At 34.9% G+C, this 19,146-nt stretch overlaps 1 protein-coding gene across 2 annotated transcripts in view; it reads left to right on the plus strand.

Moving 5' to 3' along the window:
• Positions 1 to 210: 210 nt before the first annotated feature.
• LOC117335352 (vacuolar protein sorting-associated protein 18 homolog) overlaps positions 211 to 19,146 on the plus strand; it is a 100,438-nt gene continuing 81,502 nt past the window's right edge. Inside the window, exons 1-9 of one of the 2 annotated variants that reach the window (XM_033895288.1) lie at positions 211 to 294; positions 1,102 to 1,197; positions 2,792 to 2,865; positions 3,204 to 3,313; positions 4,500 to 4,648; positions 11,364 to 11,448; positions 12,147 to 12,226; positions 12,882 to 12,908; positions 16,008 to 16,120. In XM_033895288.1, coding sequence (XP_033751179.1) covers positions 1,114 to 1,197; positions 2,792 to 2,865; positions 3,204 to 3,313; positions 4,500 to 4,648; positions 11,364 to 11,448; positions 12,147 to 12,226; positions 12,882 to 12,908; positions 16,008 to 16,120 — 722 coding nt within the window. In that variant the 5' untranslated portion in view covers positions 211 to 294; positions 1,102 to 1,113. The remainder of the gene's footprint in view (positions 295 to 1,101; positions 1,198 to 2,791; positions 2,866 to 3,203; positions 3,314 to 4,499; positions 4,649 to 11,363; positions 11,449 to 12,146; positions 12,227 to 12,881; positions 12,909 to 16,007; positions 16,121 to 19,146) is intronic. The other variant, XM_033895289.1, reaches the window with a different exon arrangement.

Genomic DNA, 19,146 nt, shown 5'->3' on the forward strand with positions numbered 1-19,146 from the left:
CTCAACCATTCTTCCGATCCCGTCTTCGGCGTTTATTTTCTATAGAAATTATCGTTGCACGGGCGTAAAATTCATCGACGCCCAGGTTTAAGCACCGGCGCCCGGTCAGTACGATTGAACCCGGTAGTTCCGACCATATAAACTAAAGCGGTGATACTTTGGTTTGCACGAATTGTTTCCCTTGTTAGTAAATCTCCTGAGAGTTGAGGTAGAAAACTGAATATCAACACAGCCTCCCAGGTCAGATGATGCCGAAAGTGTAGGGATTGTTGTAGACCGTGTATCTTCATAAAAGTAAGCTAAATGTGATACATACATTAACAACTCATGTTTATAGACAAGTATGCGCATATCGTTGACTAATGATACCGCTATAAAAATAAATGTTAAAAATAGGCGAAGGGGAGGTTCCTGCACAGCACATTAATACAGTTCCGTCGAGGATACTATTTTACTAGTATTTAACACATGATTGATACTGATAGTCTATGATGCCATTTTCACTAAATCGGACTTTGATATCGGACCACTATATAACAACACTATAAATGCGTAATAAGAATGAGTAATGAAAGTACCATGCCCTGATTTGGCCCCAATCTAGTGACATATCGGCCCTCGGGCCAAACATTTTTTTTAAAGAAAGGAAACGAGAGTATAACTCAAGAGTATAAGCTCGGAGTCGATGATTACTCCTATGTCCTCCTCTTGTTTGGTTTTCTGCTTATCTTATCTTAAACTCACAGATCTGTAATTTCCTGGATCCAACCTTGGGCCATTTTTAATATGACTTTTATATTTGCCTCCTTCCATGTTTAGGGTATTTTCCTTCTGATAAGGATTTATTGAAGATGTCTGTCAAAGGCCAATCAATCTACCTCTTTTAAAAGTCTTTGGTGGATCTTGTCTGATGCTTTGATCTTGTTTTCATTCAGATTTGTAACTTAATGTCTCCTGCTATGCTTGTTTTTATTTCTTATCTGACTTTTCCTTAATTTTCATTTTAATTAATTTCTAATGAATTTGATAATTGATAGTAATCTGTGATTCACACCAACATCATTTTACCACCCATCTTTTCATTGTCAAAAATTATTTCAGGATAGTTGAGGTATGGCGTCTATCCTCGATCAATATGAGGAGGAATCGGCTAGAGCAGCATCGGTCCGCACCACTATGCCACCTGTCCAGGAGCCAGTAAGTGTATTCATTAAAAAAAGGCCATTCTTTCGTATGTACTTAAACCCCTCTTTGTTTTTGTTTATAGATATAAAACTTTATAAAGTTCAACTTTGTAATCTCCTTTGGGGCTCAGTTTGTAAATAAAGTATGTAATAGAATCTTAAGAGAAGATGTGAACCAACCTTTTGTGAACAGAGTTACATAACCAGATGATAAACAGAAAAGAATGGGTTTGTTCATCCAATGCTGAGAAGTTTCACTGCTAATTCATAGTCGCTTTTCATGTTTAACCTATCTTTAATTTTTGTCTAACAGAATCTGTATGTCAAAGATGATGTTGTTATTTTGCGCAATCATTTTCATTGCCTTTACAGCAGCAATCTGTATGTCTAATCTACTTTGGGCTTCTGATGTATGGCTTTGATTGCCCATCCAACATTCTTCACAACAAACTAGTTTGTGAATGCAGGCTTGAATTTTTTTTTTCGTGGCTCACTTCCAAATAGAAAGTGGAGCACAGCTTTACAGATTACCTGTAATCAGTGGGGAGTTTCCTGGTTTTTATTGGAATTATAAACAATTACATTCTCTCATTTTATCATCATTAGGGTATTATATTCAATGTAGTTTAATAATTTTATCACAATTCATGTTAAGAAAACATAGAGAGGCTTTAATCATATTAAACGTTTCTGAGTCTAAACCATCCAACTGAAAGCTCAAAAATTAGAATGCTTATTTGTCTAAACTGGTTAATGATCAATGTTTATTGGCCCAGACTGATTAATGATCGATGTTTATTGGTCCAGACTGGTTAATGATCGATGTTTATTGGTCCAGACTGGTTAATGATCGATGTTTATTGGTCGAGACTGGTTAATGATCAATGTTTATTGGTCCAGACTTGTTAATGATCGATGTTTATTGGTCCAGACTGGTTAATGATCGATGTTTATTGGTCCAGACTTGTTAATGATCGATGTTTATTGGTCCAGACTTGTTAATGATCGATGTTTATTGGTCCAGACTGGTTAATGATCGATGTTTATTGGTCCAGACTGGTTAATGATCGATGTTTATTGGTCCAGACTGGTTAATGATTGATGTTTATTGGTCCAGACTGGTTAATGATCGATGTTTATTGGTCCAGACTGGTTAATGATCAATGTTTATTGGTCCAGACTGGTTAATGATCACTGTTTATTGGTCCAGACTGGGTCAGTTACCTTTTTTTGGTTGAGATATATTATTTGACATGGATAGCTATAATCAACAGAGGTGTATATGATACAGTGTAAGGCTGTAAAGGGAGTGGATAGGTACCACATGGCTGGACTGTTACATAAGGTGTTACATGTATATGGTAGCCGTCACTCAGCTGATGCCACAGTTTGGCATGATTTGTATATAGCATGAACATTTCAAATAATGTCTCTGTCACACAGTTGAAGGAAAAGTGTGGATAGTACATAGAGTTAAATATAGTTTCTGTAACTCGACTGACAGATCAGGTAATTTTGACTTGTATAGTACATAATGTTACGTATTAAATACAGTTTCTGTCACTCAGCTGAGGTATACATATCAATGTTATATCGGTGTTTTGCAGATTGGACCTGGGTTTATTGATGCCAGATTAGATACAGATGTGCCGATTTTCAGTAAAAAGAAGGTCAACTTCAAGTGAGTTGCAGAAAGTGTTTTTGTAGAATGTTTTTGTGGTGTATTAGCTGATAATGATAATTGAATTTCCTGACATGAGCAAGTCTATTGAACGTACAGTTCATACATGTATATTGAAATATCCTTGTAAGTTGTGTATTCCAAATATTTCTATTTCAGTTCAGTGAAAATAAAATGTTAACTAGTTGATAATTAGATTATTTTAATTCAAGAAATTTTGTGTGTGATTTTTGTAATTATTCACATATACATTATGTCTTCAATTGAAGCATTTAAAATCCGTTAGTAATTGTAACACATCTAAGGTATAATTATATGATGTCCTCATTCTCCGACAGACCTCCTGACCCAATAACACACATGGCAGTGTGTAATAACTTCCTGGTGATTTCTATGACAAGTAATATACTACTACGCCTTGACCTTGAGCATCCTGAAACTCCAGATGGTAAGATTAAGTTGCATCATTACCAAAGCACCACAATTTAAATTTAGAGTAAATGATTTATGATTGAAATTCTTCTTGAGCTGATCAAGTACTTTAATTTGTCCTTTTGTAATTTTGTCCTGATATTGTTCAACTTCATATGTTCATTATATATCAAAAGTGTTAAAACAAATTGATATTTCCAATATTCATGCTTATACCTGATTATACTTAGAATATTCATACTTATACCTGATTATACTTGGAATATTCATACTTATACCTGATTATACTTGGAATATTCATACTTATACCTGATTATACATGGAATATTCATACTTATACCTGATTATACTTGGAATATTCATACTTATACCTGATTATACTTGGAATATTCAAACTTATACCTGATTATACTTGGAATATTCATACTTATACCTGATTATACTTGGAATATTCATACTTATACCTGATTATACTTAGAATATTCATACTTATACCTGATAATACTTGGAATATTCATACTTATACCTGATAATACTTTGAATATTCATACTTATACCTGATAATACTTAGAATATTTATACTTATATCTGATTACACTTAGAATATTCATACTTATACCTGATTATACTTGGAATATTTATACTTATACCTGATTATACTTGGAATATTCATACTTATACCTGATTATACATGGAATATTCATACTTATACCTGATAATACTTGGAATATTCATACTTATACCTGATTATACTTGGAATATTTATACTTATACCTGATTATACTTTGAATATTCATACTTATACCTGATTATACTTAGAATATTCATACTTATACCTGATTATACTTTGAATATTCATACTTATACCTGATAATACTTAGAATATTCATACTTATAATACCTGATTATACTTGGAATATTCATACTTATACCTGATTATACTTAGAATATTCATACTTATACCTGATTATACTTTGAATATTCATACTTATACCTGATAATACTTAGAATATTCATACTTATAATACCTGATTATACTTGGAATATTCATACTTATACCTGATTATACTTGGAATATTCATACTTATACCTGATAATACTTAGAATATTCATACTTATACCTGATAATGCTTAGAATATTCATACTTCCTTGATATATGTAGAATTTACTGTTTTTCATGATATCTTATTTGTAATTACAGAAGTCGAGCTGCCGAGAGCTGTTGAAGACAAGGTTTACAAAATTTTCTTGGACCCTACTGGAAGACATCTTATCATCAGTATGGAATCTACAGAAAACTATTATCTCTCCCGCAATTCAAAAAAGCCTCGTCCAATAGGAAAATTGAAGGTATACATAAAAAACTATTATCTCTCCCGCAATCATATTGTTAACCAAACTGTTCAATATGCTGATTATATTGATGCAATAGTTCATAATCAGTGAAGCTATAGTAATGGTAATTATCAGTATGATGTAGTGTTGAGGGGTACCCTATCATTATCAGTATGATGTAGTGTTGAGGGGTACTCTATCATTATCGGTATGATGTAGTGTTGAGGGGTACTCTATCATTATCAGTATGATGTAGTGTTGAGGGGTACTCTATCATTATCAGTGTGATGTAGTGTTGAGGGGTACTCTATCATTATCAGTATGATGTAGTATTGAGGAGTACTCTATCATTATCAGTATGATGTAGTGTTGAGGGCTACTCTATCATTATCAGTGTGATGTAGTGTTGAGTGGTACCCTATCATTATCAGTATGATGTAGTGTTGAGGGGTACTCTATTATTATCAGTATGATGTAGTGTTGAGGGGTACTCTATCATTATCAGTATGATGTAGTGTTGAGGGGTACTCTATCATTATCAGTATGATGTAGTGCTGAGGGGTACCCTATCATTATCAGTATGATGTAGTGTTGAGGGGTACTCTATCATTATCAGTATGATGTAGTGTTGAGGGGTACTCTATCATTATCAGTATGATGTAGTGTTGAGGGGTACTCTATCATTATCAGTATGATGTAGTGTTGAGGGGTACTCTATCATTATCAGTATGATGTAGTGTTGAGGGGTACTCTATCATTATCAGTATGATGTAGTGTTGAGGGGTACTCTATCATTATCAGTGTGATGTAGTGTTGAGGGGTACTCTATCATTATCAGTGTGATGTAGTGTTGAGGGGTACTCTATCATTATCAGTATGATGTAGTGTTGAGGGGTACTCTATCATTATCAGTATGACGTAGTGTTGTGGGGTACTCTATCATTATCAGTGTGATGTAGTGTTGAGGGGTACTCTATCATTATCAGTATGGTGTAGTGTTGAGGGGTACTCTATCATTATCAGTATGATGTAGTGTTGAGGGGTACTCTATCATTATCAGTATGATGTAGTGTTGAGGGGTACCCTATAATTATCAGTGTGACGTAGTGTTGAGGGGTACTCTATCATTATCAGTGTGATGTAGTGTTGAGGGGTACTCTATCATTATCAGTATGGTGTAGTGTTGAGGGGTACTCTATCATTATCAGTGTGATGTAGTGTTGAGGGGTACCCTATCATTATAAGTATGATGTAGTGTTGAGGGGTACCCTATCATTATCAGTATGATGTAGTGTTGAGGGGTACCCTATAATTATCAGTGTGATGTAGTGTTGAGGGGTACTCTATCATTATCTAGTGTTGAGGGGTACCCTATCATTATCAGTATGATGTAGTGTTGAGGGGTACTCTATCATTATCAGTATGATGTAGTGTTGAGGGGTACCCTATAATTATCAGTGTGATGTAGTGTTGAGGGGTACTCTATCATTATCAGTATGGTGTAGTGTTGAGGGGTACTCTATAATTATCAGTGTGACGTAGTGTTGAGGGGTACTCTATCATTATCTAGTGTTGAGGGGTACTCTATCATTATCAGTATGATGTAGTGTTGAGGGGTACCCTATCATTATCAGTATGATGTAGTGTTGAGGGGTACCCTATCATTATCAGTATGATGTAGTGTTGAGGGTTACTCTATCATTATCGGTATGATGTAGTGTTGAGGGGTACTCTATCATTATAAGTATGATGTAGTGTTGAGGGGTACTCTATCATTATCAGTATGATGTAGTGTTGAGGGGTACCCTATAATTATCAGTGTGATGTAGTGTTGAGGGGTACTCTATCATTATCAGTATGATGTAGTGTTGGGGGATACTCTATCATTATCAATAGGATGTAGTGTTGAGGGGTACTCTATCATTATCAGTGTGATGTAGTGTTGAGGGGTACTCTATCATTATCAGTATGATGTAGTGTTGAGGGGTACCCTATCATTATCAGTATGATGTAGTGTTGAGGGGTACTCTATCATTATCAGTATGATGTAGTGTTGAGGGGTACTTTATCATTATCAGTATGATGTAGTGTTGAGGGGTATTCTATCATTATCAGTATGATGTAGTGTTGAGGGGTACTCTATCATTATCAGTATGATGTAGTGTTGAGGGGTACTCTATCATTATCGGTATGATGTAGTGTTGAGGGGTACTCTATCATTATCAGTGTGATGTAGTGTTGAGGGGTACTCTATCATTATCAGTATGATATAGTGTTGAGGGGTACTCTATCATTATCAGTATGATGTAGTGTTTGGGGGTACCCTATCATTATCAGTGTGATGTAGTGTTGAGGGGTACCCTATCATTATCGGTATGATGTAGTGTTGAGGGGTACTCTATCATTATCAGTGTGATGTAGTGTTGAGGGGTACTCTATCATTATCAGTATGATGTAGTGTTGAGGGGTACTCTATCATTATCAGTATGATGTAGTGTTGAGGGGTACTCTATCATTATCAGTGTGATGTAGTGTTGAGGGGTACTCTATCATTATCAGTATGATGTAGTGTTGAGGGGTACTCTATCATTATCGGTATGATGTAGTGTTGAGGGGTACCCTATCATTATCAGTATGATGTAGTGTTGAGGGGTACCCTATCATTATCAGTATGATGTAGTGTTGAGGGGTACTCTATCATTATCAGTATGATGTAGTGTTGAGGGGTACTCTATCATTATCAGTATGATGTAGTGTTGAGGGGTACTCTATCATTATCAGTATGATGTAGTGTTGAGGGGTACTCTATCATTATCTAGTGTTGAGGGGTACTCTATCATTATCAGTATGATGTAGTGTTGAGGGGTACTCTATCATTATCAGTGTGATGTAGTGTTGAGGGGTACTCTATCATTATCAGTATGATGTAGTGTTGAGGGGTACCCTATCATTATCGGTATGATGTAGTGTTGAGGGGTACTCTATCATTATCAGTATGATGTAGTGTTGAGGGGTACTCTATCATTATCAGTATGATGTAGTGTTGAGGGGTACCCTATCATTATCAGTATGATGTAGTGTTGAGGGGTACTCTATCATTATCAATAGGATGTAGTGTTGAGGGGTACTCTATCATTATCAGTATGATGTAGTGTTGAGGGGTACCCTATCATTATCAGTATGATGTAGTGTTGGGGGGTACTCTATTATCAGTATGATGTAGTGTTGAGGGGTACCCTATCATTATCAGTATGATGTAGTGTTGGGGGGGTACCCTATCATTATCAGTATGAAGTAGTGTTGAGGGGTACCCTATCATTATCAGTATGATGTAGTGTTGGGGGGTACCCTATCATTATCAGTATGATGTAGTGTTGGGGGTACTCTATCATTATCAGTATGATGTAGTGTTGAGGGGTACTCTATTATCAGTATGATGTAGTGTTGAGGGGTACCCTATCATTATCAGTATGATGTAGTGTTGAGGGGTACTCTATCATTATCAGTATGATGTAGTGTTGAGGGGTACTCTATCATTATCAGTATGATGTAGTGTTGAGGGGTACCCTATCATTATCAGTGTGATGTAGTGTTGAGGGGTACTCTATCATTATCAGTATGATGTAGTGTTGAGGGGTACTCTATCATTATCAGTATGATGTAGTGTTGAGGGGTACCCTATCATTATCAGTATGATGTAGTGTTGAGGGGTACTCTATCATTATCAGTATGATGTAGTGTTGAGGGGTACTCTATCATTATCAGTATGATGTAGTGTTGAGGGGTACTCTATCATTATCAGTATGATGTAGTGTTGAGGGGTACTCTATCATTATCAGTGTGATGTAGTGTTGAGGGGTACCCTATCATTATCAGTGTGATGTAGTGTTGAGGGGTACTCTATCATTATCAGTATGATGTAGTGTTGAGGGGTACTCTATCATTATCAGTATGATGTAGTGTTGAGGGGTACCCTATCATTATCAGTATGATGTAGTGTTGAGGGGTACCCTATCATTATCAGTATGATGTAGTGTTGAGGGGTACTCTATCATTATCAGTATGATGTAGTGTTGAGGGGTACTCTATCATTATCAGTATGATGTAGTGTTGAGGGGTACTCTATCATTATCAGTATGATGTAGTGTTGAGGGGTACTCTATCATTATCAGTATGATGTAGTGTTGAGGGGTACTCTATCATTATCAGTATGATGTAGTGTTGAGGGGTACTCTATCATTATCAGGATGATGTAGTGTTGAGGGGTACTCTATCATTATCGGTATGGATTGAGTGTTGAGGGGTACTCTATCATTATCAGTGTGATGTAGTGTTGAGGGGTACTCTATCATTATCAGTATGATGTAGTGTTGAGGGGTACTCTATCATTATCAGTGTGATGTAGTGTTGAGGGGTACTCTATCATTATCAGTGTGATGTAGTGTTGAGGGGTACTCTATCATTATCAGTATGATGTAGTGTTGAGGGGTACTCTATCATTATCAGTATGATGTAGTGTTGAGGGGTACTCTATCATTATCAGTGTGATGTAGTGTTGAGGGGTACTCTATCATTATCAGTATGATGTAGTGTTGGGGGGTACTCTATCATTATCAGTATGATGTAGTGTTGAGGGGTACTCTATCATTATCAGTATGATGTAGTGTTGAGGGGTACTCTATCATTATCAGTGTGATGTGGTGTTGAGGGGTACTCTATCATTATCAGTATGATGTAGTGTTGAGGGGTACTCTATCATTATCAGTGTGATGTAGTGTTGAGGGGTACTCTATCATTATCAGTATGATGTAGTGTTGAGGGGTACCCTATCATTATCAGTATGATGTAGTGTTGAGGGGTACCCTATCATTATCAGTATGATGTAGTGTTGAGGGGTACTCTATCATTATCAGTATGATGTAGTGTTGAGGGGTACTCTATCATTATCAGTATGATGTAGTGTTGAGGGGTACTCTATCATTATCAGTATGATGTAGTGTTGAGGGGTACTCTATCATTATCAGTATGATGTAGTGTTGAGGGGTACCCTATCATTATCAGTATGATGTAGTGTTGAGGGGTACCCTATCATTATCAGTATGATGTAGTGTTGAGGGGTACTCTATCATTATCAGTATGATGTAGTGTTGAGGGGTACCCTATAATTATCAGTATGATGTAGTGTTGAGGGGTACTCTATCATTATCAGTATGATGTAGTGTTGAGGGGTACTCTATCATTATCAGTATGATGTAGTGTTGAGGGGTACTCTATCATTATCAGGATGATGTAGTGTTGAGGGGTACTCTATCATTATCAGTGTGATGTAGTGTTGAGGGGTACTCTATCATTATCAGTATGATGTAGTGTTTGGGGGTACTCTATCATTATCAGTACGATGTAGTGTTGAGGGGTACTCTATCATTATCAGTGTGATGTAGTGTTGAGGGGTACTCTATCATTATCAGTGTGATGTAGTGTTGAGGGGTACTCTATCATTATCAGTGTGATGTAGTGTTGAGGGGTACTCTATCATTATCAGTATGATGTAGTGTTGAGGGGTACTCTATCATTATCAGTATGATGTAGTGTTGAGGGGTACTCTATCATTATCAGTATGATGTAGTGTTGAGGGGTACTCTATCATTATCAGTATGATGTAGTGTTGAGGGGTACTCTATCATTATCAGTATGATGTAGTGTTGAGGGTTACTCTATCATTATCAGTATGATGTAGTGTTGAGGGGTACTCTATCATTATCAGTATGATGTAGTGTTGAGGGGTACTCTATCATTATCAGTATGATGTAGTGTTGAGGGGTACTCTATCATTATCAGTATGATGTAGTGTTGAGGGGTACTCTATCATTATCAGTAGGATGTAGTGTTGAGGGGTACCCTATCATTATCAGTATGATGTAGTGTTGAGGGGTACCCTATCATTATCAGTATGATGTAGTGTTGAGGGGTACTCTATCATTATCAGTATGATGTAGTGTTGAGGGGTACTCTATCATTATCAGTGTGATGTAGTGTTGAGGGGTACCCTATCATTATTAGTATGATGTAGTATTGAGGGGTACCCTATCATTATCAGTATGATGTAGTGTTGAGGGGTACTCTATCATTATCAGTATGATGTAGTGTTGAGGGGTACTCTATCATTATCAGTATGTAGTGTTGAGGGGTACTCTATCATTATCAGTATGATGTAGTGTTGAGGGGTACTCTATCATTATCAGTGTGATGTAGTGTTGAGGGGTACTCTATCATTATCAGTGTGATGTAGTGTTGAGGGGTACTCTATCATTATCAGTATGGTGTAGTGTTGAGGGATACTCTATCATTATCGGTATGATGTAGTGTTGAGGGGTACTCTATCATTATCAGTGTGATGTAGTGTTGAGGGGTACCCTATCATTATCAGTATGATGTAGTGTTGAGGGGTACTCTATCATTATCAGTATGATGTAGTGTTGAGGGGTACTCTATCATTATCAGTATGATGTAGTGTTGAGGAGTACCCTATCATTATCAGTATGTAGTGTTGAGGGGTACCCTATCATTATCAGTATGATGTAGTGTTGAGGGGTACTCTATCATTATCAGTATGATGTAGTGTTGAGGGGTACTCTATCATTATCAGTATGATGTAGTGTTGAGGGGTACTCTTTCATTATCAGTATGGATTGAGTGTTCAGGGTTTTCTAATTTGAAGCATCTGTTTTAGGGCCATCATGTTCATGCAGTTGGTTGGAACCTTCAGAATGCCAACGACAACACAACAGGAGCCATTCTCCTGGGCACTAGCAAGGGTAAGATGAATATCTTGTATTTACTATCTTAGGTTCGTGTATTTTTGACCTGTATTTCATATATATATTTACAGTCATTGTGTAATTGTTGTATTATACAATTATTGACTCATTTTGTTGTGAATGTGATGATTTATCTACCTTAGAAAAAGGTATTTTGGTCTTGAGAAATGTCATTTTCTAAGGTTGATAAATCAGCTTATTCACTGGAACTTCAACAGGCTGATAACTGTTTTCATTATGTAATATTTTCCTAATGTTTCAAAGTTAGTTAATCAATAGCTCTGTTACACCCTGTGAGTAGTATCAGATATTTTTGTCCGTCGCCTGTCTGGTGTTTTTGGAATTCTTTTCTTCTAAACAGATTTTAAATTGTTCCTCATTTATCATTGTTAACATTAGAGCATCTGCCATCTTGTCAACAAATTGAACTGATGGGCACTGTTCTAGAAGTGCACTGATTGTGAATTGGTAACTTTTGGAATGGTGATGTCACAGATAGAATATTGTGAAGTCTTGTTATTTTATATATTTTTGGGTACAATTTGTCGATTGTTGTCAGCTCAGAGTAGAGATTTTGTGTATTATGTTTGAACAAAATGAGATTGTTTATAATTGATCAAACAAGCAAAGAGAAAAATCACAGTCATGTAATAATTTAGAATCCTGAATAATATTTTATTTTTTTTTTGTCACAGGTCTGATATTTGAAACAGAATTAACAGATAATGAAAACAGTCGGTTTTTCCAGGGAAGCCTTGACCAGTATCTCAAACAGGTAAAACTTTATACAATGAAGCCTTGCACAGGTAATGACTATTCCAGAAAAGTCTGGAGCAGGTATAGGTTATTCCAGAAAAGTCTGAACAAGTATCTAGAACAGGTAAAGGTTATTCCAGAAAAGTCTGGACAAGTATCTAGTACAGGTAGAGGTTATTCAAGAAAAGTCTGGAACGGAATCTAGAGCAGGTAAAGGTTATTCCAGAAAAGTATGGACCAGTATCTAGAAAAGGTAAAGGTTATTCCAGAAAAGTATGGACCAGAATCTAGAACAGGTAAAGGTTATTCCAGAAAAGTCTGGACAAGTATCTAGAACAGGTAAAGGTTATTCCAGAAAAGTATGGACCAGAATCTAGAACAGGTAAAGGTTATTCCAGGAAAGTCTGGACCAGTTATGTAGAACAGGTAAAGGTTATTCCAGAAAAAACCTTCAACAGTTTCTGAAAAAGATAAATCCAAGTAGGACCTAGTGTTCAGCATCTTGTGTATTTAAAACTGTTAAATATTCTTGACATAGCTGCACAAAATATTTCTTTTGTGAATATTAAATGATACAAGTTGTTTAAGGATTGAATGTTTCTGAAACTACAGTGTAATTTTATAGTAACCAGACAGGGTTTTAATGTAATGTTTTGTGTTCCTCTTGAATGCAGCTGAAAATTCTGGCTCGCCCAGAGGAGGTACTAGCTATTATCTACTGTAAACATTGATCATCTTGAAATTATGTCTTTTTCCTGTTCTTTCATTTGGGTAATCTTTTCAAATACTGAAACAAATTTCAAAATCAAGCATAATTTCTGTCGTCCACATTGCATGTTGAAATGACGGCTAATTAACAATGTTTTTACAGTAAAGAATAGTGATCTGCTTGAATGTTTATTGTTGTGTCTGTGTGAAACTTTTTCATAGAAAAAACATGCATGCAAGAATCCATATAGTCAGTTGTCCTGTCTGGTGCTCTAAGGTAGCACACAGTAAGTGCTTCTGTATTACACTATCAGTTAAATGTAGCATACAGCCTTAAGTCCTTGGTTCCTTGTAAGACATGCGAGGTGAATGTAGCATACAGCCTTAAGTCAGTGGTCGCATGTCAGATATGCAAGATAAATGTAACATACAGCCTTAAGTCAGTGGTCCCCTGTCAGACATGTGAGGTAAACGTAGCATACAGCCTTAAGGCAGTGGTCCCCCTGTCAGACATGTGAGGTATTAATGTAACATACAGCCTTAAGGCAGTGGTCCCCATGTCAGACATGTGAGGTAAATGTAACATACAGCCTTAAGGCAGTGGTCCCCTGTCAGACATGTGAGATAAATGTAACATACAGCCTTAAGGCAGTGGTCTCCCTGTCAGACATGTGAGGTAAATGTAACATACAGCCTTAAGGCAGTGGTCCCCATGTCAGACATGTGAGGTAAATGTAACATACAGCCTTAAGGCAGTGGTCCCCTGTCAGACATGTGAGATAAATGTAACATACAGCCTTAAGGCAGTGGTCTCCCTGTCAGACATGTGAGGTAAATGTAACATACAGCCTTAAGGCAGTGGTCCCCATGTCAGACATGTGAGGTAAATGTAACATACAGCCTTAAGGCAGTGGTCCCCTGTCAGACATGTGAGATAAATGTAACATACAGCCTTAAGCCAGTGGTCCCCCTGTCAGACATGTGAGGTAAACGTAGCATACAGCCTTAAGGCAGTGGTCCCCCTGTCAGACATGTGAGGTATTAATGTAACATACAGCCTTAAGGCAGTGGTCCCCTGTCAGACATGTGAGATAAATGTAGCATACAGCCTTAAGCCAGTGGCCCCCCTGTCAGACATGTGAGGTATTAATGTAACATACAGCCTTAAGTAGTGGTCCCCCTGTCAGACATGTGAGATAAATGTAACATACAGCCTTAAGCCAGTGGTCCCCTGTCAGACATGTGAGATAAATGTAACATACAGCCTTAAGGTAGTGGTCCCCTGTCAGACATGTGAGATAAATGTAACATACAGCCTTAAGCCAGTGGCCCCCCTGTCAGACATATGAGATAAATGTAACATACAGCCTTAAGCCAGTGGCCCCCCTGTCAGACATGTGAGATAAATGTAACATACAGCCTTAAGCCAGTGGTCCCCTGTCAGACATATGAGATAAACGTAGCATACAGCCTTAAGGCAGTGGTCCCCCTGTCAGACATGTGAGGTATTAATATAACATACAGCCTTAAATTAGTGGCCCCTCTCAGACCTACAAGATAAATGTATTACAAAGCCTTTTGTCAGTCTGATTCTTACTTACTGAAGCTATAACTAACATATTATCTAGAATAACTTACTAAGTCTGAAACATTTCAGATAGATCCTGGATCTTTGAAATACATTGTACCTGTAGTTCAGCTTGCGCCTTAGGAGTGGGGGTGGGGATAGGATAAGGGGATTCTTAGACATTGTTTGTGTTTTGATTCTATAGAATTGTCTTTGTTTTATGTAGTTTACTCAAGCTTTTTTAAATGTTCTGTATTTTATATTACATCAGATTCTGTTCATGTAAAATATATCTAAGTTTTCCTATATCTTGTTAGTCCTCCACTGATATACAGTTTTACACAGGCTTATACATAATTGACTTATTCAGACTAAATGCATTGTTAGATGAAGACCTATACATAATTGCACAAACTTATACAGTTATACAGATGTGTACATACTCATACATAATTGTACAAACTTATACAGTTATACAGACTTGTACATACTCATACATAATTGCACAAACTTATACAGTTATACAGATGTGTACATACTCATACATAATTGTACAAACTTATACAGTTATACAGACTTGTACATGCTAATACATAATTGTACAAACTTATACAGTTATACAGACTTGTACATACTAATACATAATTGTACAAACTTATACAGTTATACAGACTTGTACATACTAATACATAATTGTACAAACTTATACAATTATACAGATGTGTACATACTCATACATAATTGTACAAACTTATACAGTTATACAGACTTGTACATGCTAATACATAATTGTACAAACTTATACAGTTATACAGACTTGTACATACTAATACATAATTGTACAAACTTATACAGTTATACAGACTTGTACATACTCATACATAATTGTACAAACTGATACAGAGTTATAAATTAGACTTATACAGTTATAAATTAGACTTATACAGAGTTACATACATATTGTAAGTGTTATAACTTACACAGAGTTATAATAAATGTTACAATGTAACTAAAACATATATTGTGGATGTTGCCAGGTGGTGTATTTATAGTACAGTGAACAAAATCATTGAAGTCGCACAGATTCTGATGTAATGTGTGAGGCTACCACAGCCATCTTGAATTTTTGGATTGAGTTTTACATGTTCCAAAATTGTCATTATCAAAGGGCTAGTTACCACTTTGTGAAAGTTTCCTAAACAGTGTTTGGTTTAGTATGGTAAGTTTCAGATTTAATGATGGAATTATGATAATAACACTTATGAAGACAGAAAACGGTAACATTAGTGGTTTTCTTTTATTAATTGTAATGGAAAGGTCTGATTAAAAATAATAAACTTGTTTTGTTGAATTTAAAGTTACTTGTACTTAATCTGGTAAACATTACATGCATTAGGTGAATTATTGATAATTTACTTCTGATTTTTCATCATTAAGTTCCACCTTAGAATGTATTACATAACAAAGGTGTATTAAAAGGTTCCATCAATTTCACAGTATTACCTTATACATGTGTCATTTGCAGCTGTTTAACCTGGGAAAATCCAAAGCTGTGGCAATCACAGGTCTGGAGTTTGACCGCATGCCGTCGGATGCCATGACAGACTACAAATACTTTATCATGGTCACCACTCCCGGGTATGTACTCCCCTGTACTTCAGAACTGTGTAACTAGAGGCTATGTCAATATCTAAAGTTAATTAATATAATTGTTGAAAGAGATCATTTGACGTGAAATATTGTCGTGCAATTAAAGCAATATGGCACTCGTACAAGCCTAGTGTCACTGAGTGTGTTATTACATTATACAAAACAGCTATTGTGCATCACGTTTCTGTATTTGAAACAAAACTGTGTCTTCAATTGTTGTTGCAATATGTAAAGGAGAAGCATTGAATATCAATTTATAGAGAAATGTTGAATATCACTATATAGAGTAGAAACATTGAATATCACTATAGAGAGTAGAAACATTGAATATCACTATAGAGAGGAAAACATTGAATATCACTATATAGAGTAGAAGTATTGAATATCACTATATAGAGTAGAAGTATTGAATATCACTATATAGAGTAGAAGTATTGAATATCACTATATAGAGTAGAAGTACTGAATATCACTATAGAAAGGAAAACATTGAATATCACTATAGAGAGAAAACATTGAATATCACTATATAGAGTAGAAGTATTGAATATAACTATATAGAGTAGAAACATTGAATATCACTATAGAGAGTAGAAACATTGAATATCACTATATAGAGTAGAAGTATTGAATATCACTATATAGAGTAGAAGTATTGAATATCACTATATAGAGTAGAAGTACTGAATATCACTATAGAGAGGAAAACATTGAATATCACTATAGAGAGGAAAACATTGAATATCACTATATAGAGTAGAAGTATTGAATATCACTATAGAGAGGAAAACATTGAATATCACTATATAGAGTAGAAGTATTGAATATCACTATATAGAGTAGAAGTATTGAATATCACTATATAGAGTAGAAGTACTGAATATCACTATAGAAAGGAAAACATTGAATATCACTATATAGAGTAGAAGTATTGAATATCACTATAGAGAGGAAAACATTGAATATAACTATTGAAAGGAAAACATTGAATATCACTATAAAGGGTAGAAGTATTGAATATCACTATAGAGAGGAAAACATTGAATATCACTATATAGAGTAGAAACATTGAATATCACTATAGAGAGGAAAACATTGAATATCACTATATTGAGTAGAAGTATTGAATATCACTATATAGAGTAGAAGTATTGAATATCACTATATAGAGTAGAAGTATTGAATATAACTATATAGAGTAGAAGTACTGAATATCACTATAGAAAGGAAAACATTGAATATCACTATAGAGAGAAAACATTGAATATCACTATATAGAGTAGAAGTATTGAATATAACTATATAGAGTAGAAACATTGAATATCACTATAGAGAGTAGAAACATTGAATATCACTATATAGAGTAGAAGTATTGAATATCACTATATAGAGTAGAAGTATTGAATATCACTATATAGAGTAGAAGTACTGAATATCACTATATAGAGTAGAAACATTGAATATCACTATAGAGAGGAAAACATTGAATATCACTATAGAGAGGAAAACATTGAATATCACTATAGAGAGGAAAACATTGAATATGACTATATAGAGTAGAAGTATTGAATATCACTATAGAGAGGAAAACATTGAATATCACTATATAGAGTAGAAACATTGAATATCACTATAGAGAGGAAAACATTGAATATCACTATATAGAGTAGAAGTATTGAATATCACTATATAGAGTAGAAGTATTGAATATCACTATATAGAGTAGAAGTACTGAATATCACTATATAGAGTAGAAACATTGAATATCACTATAGAGAGGAAAACATTGAATATCACTATAGAGAGGAAAACATTGAATATCACTATAGAGAGGAAAACATTGAATATGACTATATAGAGTAGAAGTATTGAATATCACTATAGAGAGGAAAACATTGAATATGACTATATAGAGTAGAAGTATTGAATATCACTATATAGAGTAGAAGTATTGAATATCACTATATAGAGTAGAAGTATTGAATATCACTATATAGAGGAAAACATTGAATATCACTATAGAGAGTAGAAGTATTGAATATCACTATAGAGAGGAAAACATTGAATATCACTATATAGAGTAGAAGTATTGAATATCACTATATAGAGTAGAAGTATTGAATATCACTATATAGAGTAGAAGTACTGAATATCACTATAGAGAGGAAAACATTGAATATCACTATAGAGAGGAAAACATTGAATATCACTATAGAGAGTAGAAACATTGAATATCACTATATAGAGTAGAAGTATTGAATATCACTATATAGAGTAGAAACATTGAATATCACTATATAGAGTAGAAGTATTGAATATCACTATATAGAGTAGAAGTATTGAATATCACTATAGAGAGGAAAACATTGAATATCACTATATCGAGTAGAAGTATTGAATATCACTATATAGAGTAGAAGTATTGAATATCACTATATAGAGTAGAAGTACTGAATATCACTATAGAGAGGAAAACATTGAATATCACTATATAGAGTAGAAACATTGAATATCACTATAGAGAGGAAAACATTGAATATCACTATATAGAGTAGAAACATTGAATATCACTATATAGAGTAGAAGTACTGAATATCACTATAGAGAGGAAAACATTGAATATCACTAGAGAGAGGAAAACATTGAATATCACTATATAGAGTAGAAGTACTGAATATCACTATAGAGAGGAAAACATTGGATATCACTATATAGAGTAGAAGTATTGAATATCACTATATAGAGGAAAACATTGAATATCACTATATAGAGTAGAAGTATTGAATATCACTATAGAGAGGAAAACATTGAATATCATTATAGAGAGTAGAAACATTGAATATCACTATATAGAGTAGAAGTATTGAATATCGCTATATAGAGTAGAAGTATTGAATATCACTATAGAGAGGAAAACATTGAATATCACTATATAGAGTAGAAGTATTGAATATCACTATATAGAGTAGAAACATTGAATATCACTATATAGAGTAGAAACATTGAATATCACT

The sequence above is a fragment of the Pecten maximus genome, chromosome 10 (assembly GCF_902652985.1).
Source record: "Pecten maximus chromosome 10, xPecMax1.1, whole genome shotgun sequence".
Classification (NCBI taxonomy): domain Eukaryota; kingdom Metazoa; phylum Mollusca; class Bivalvia; order Pectinida; family Pectinidae; genus Pecten; species Pecten maximus.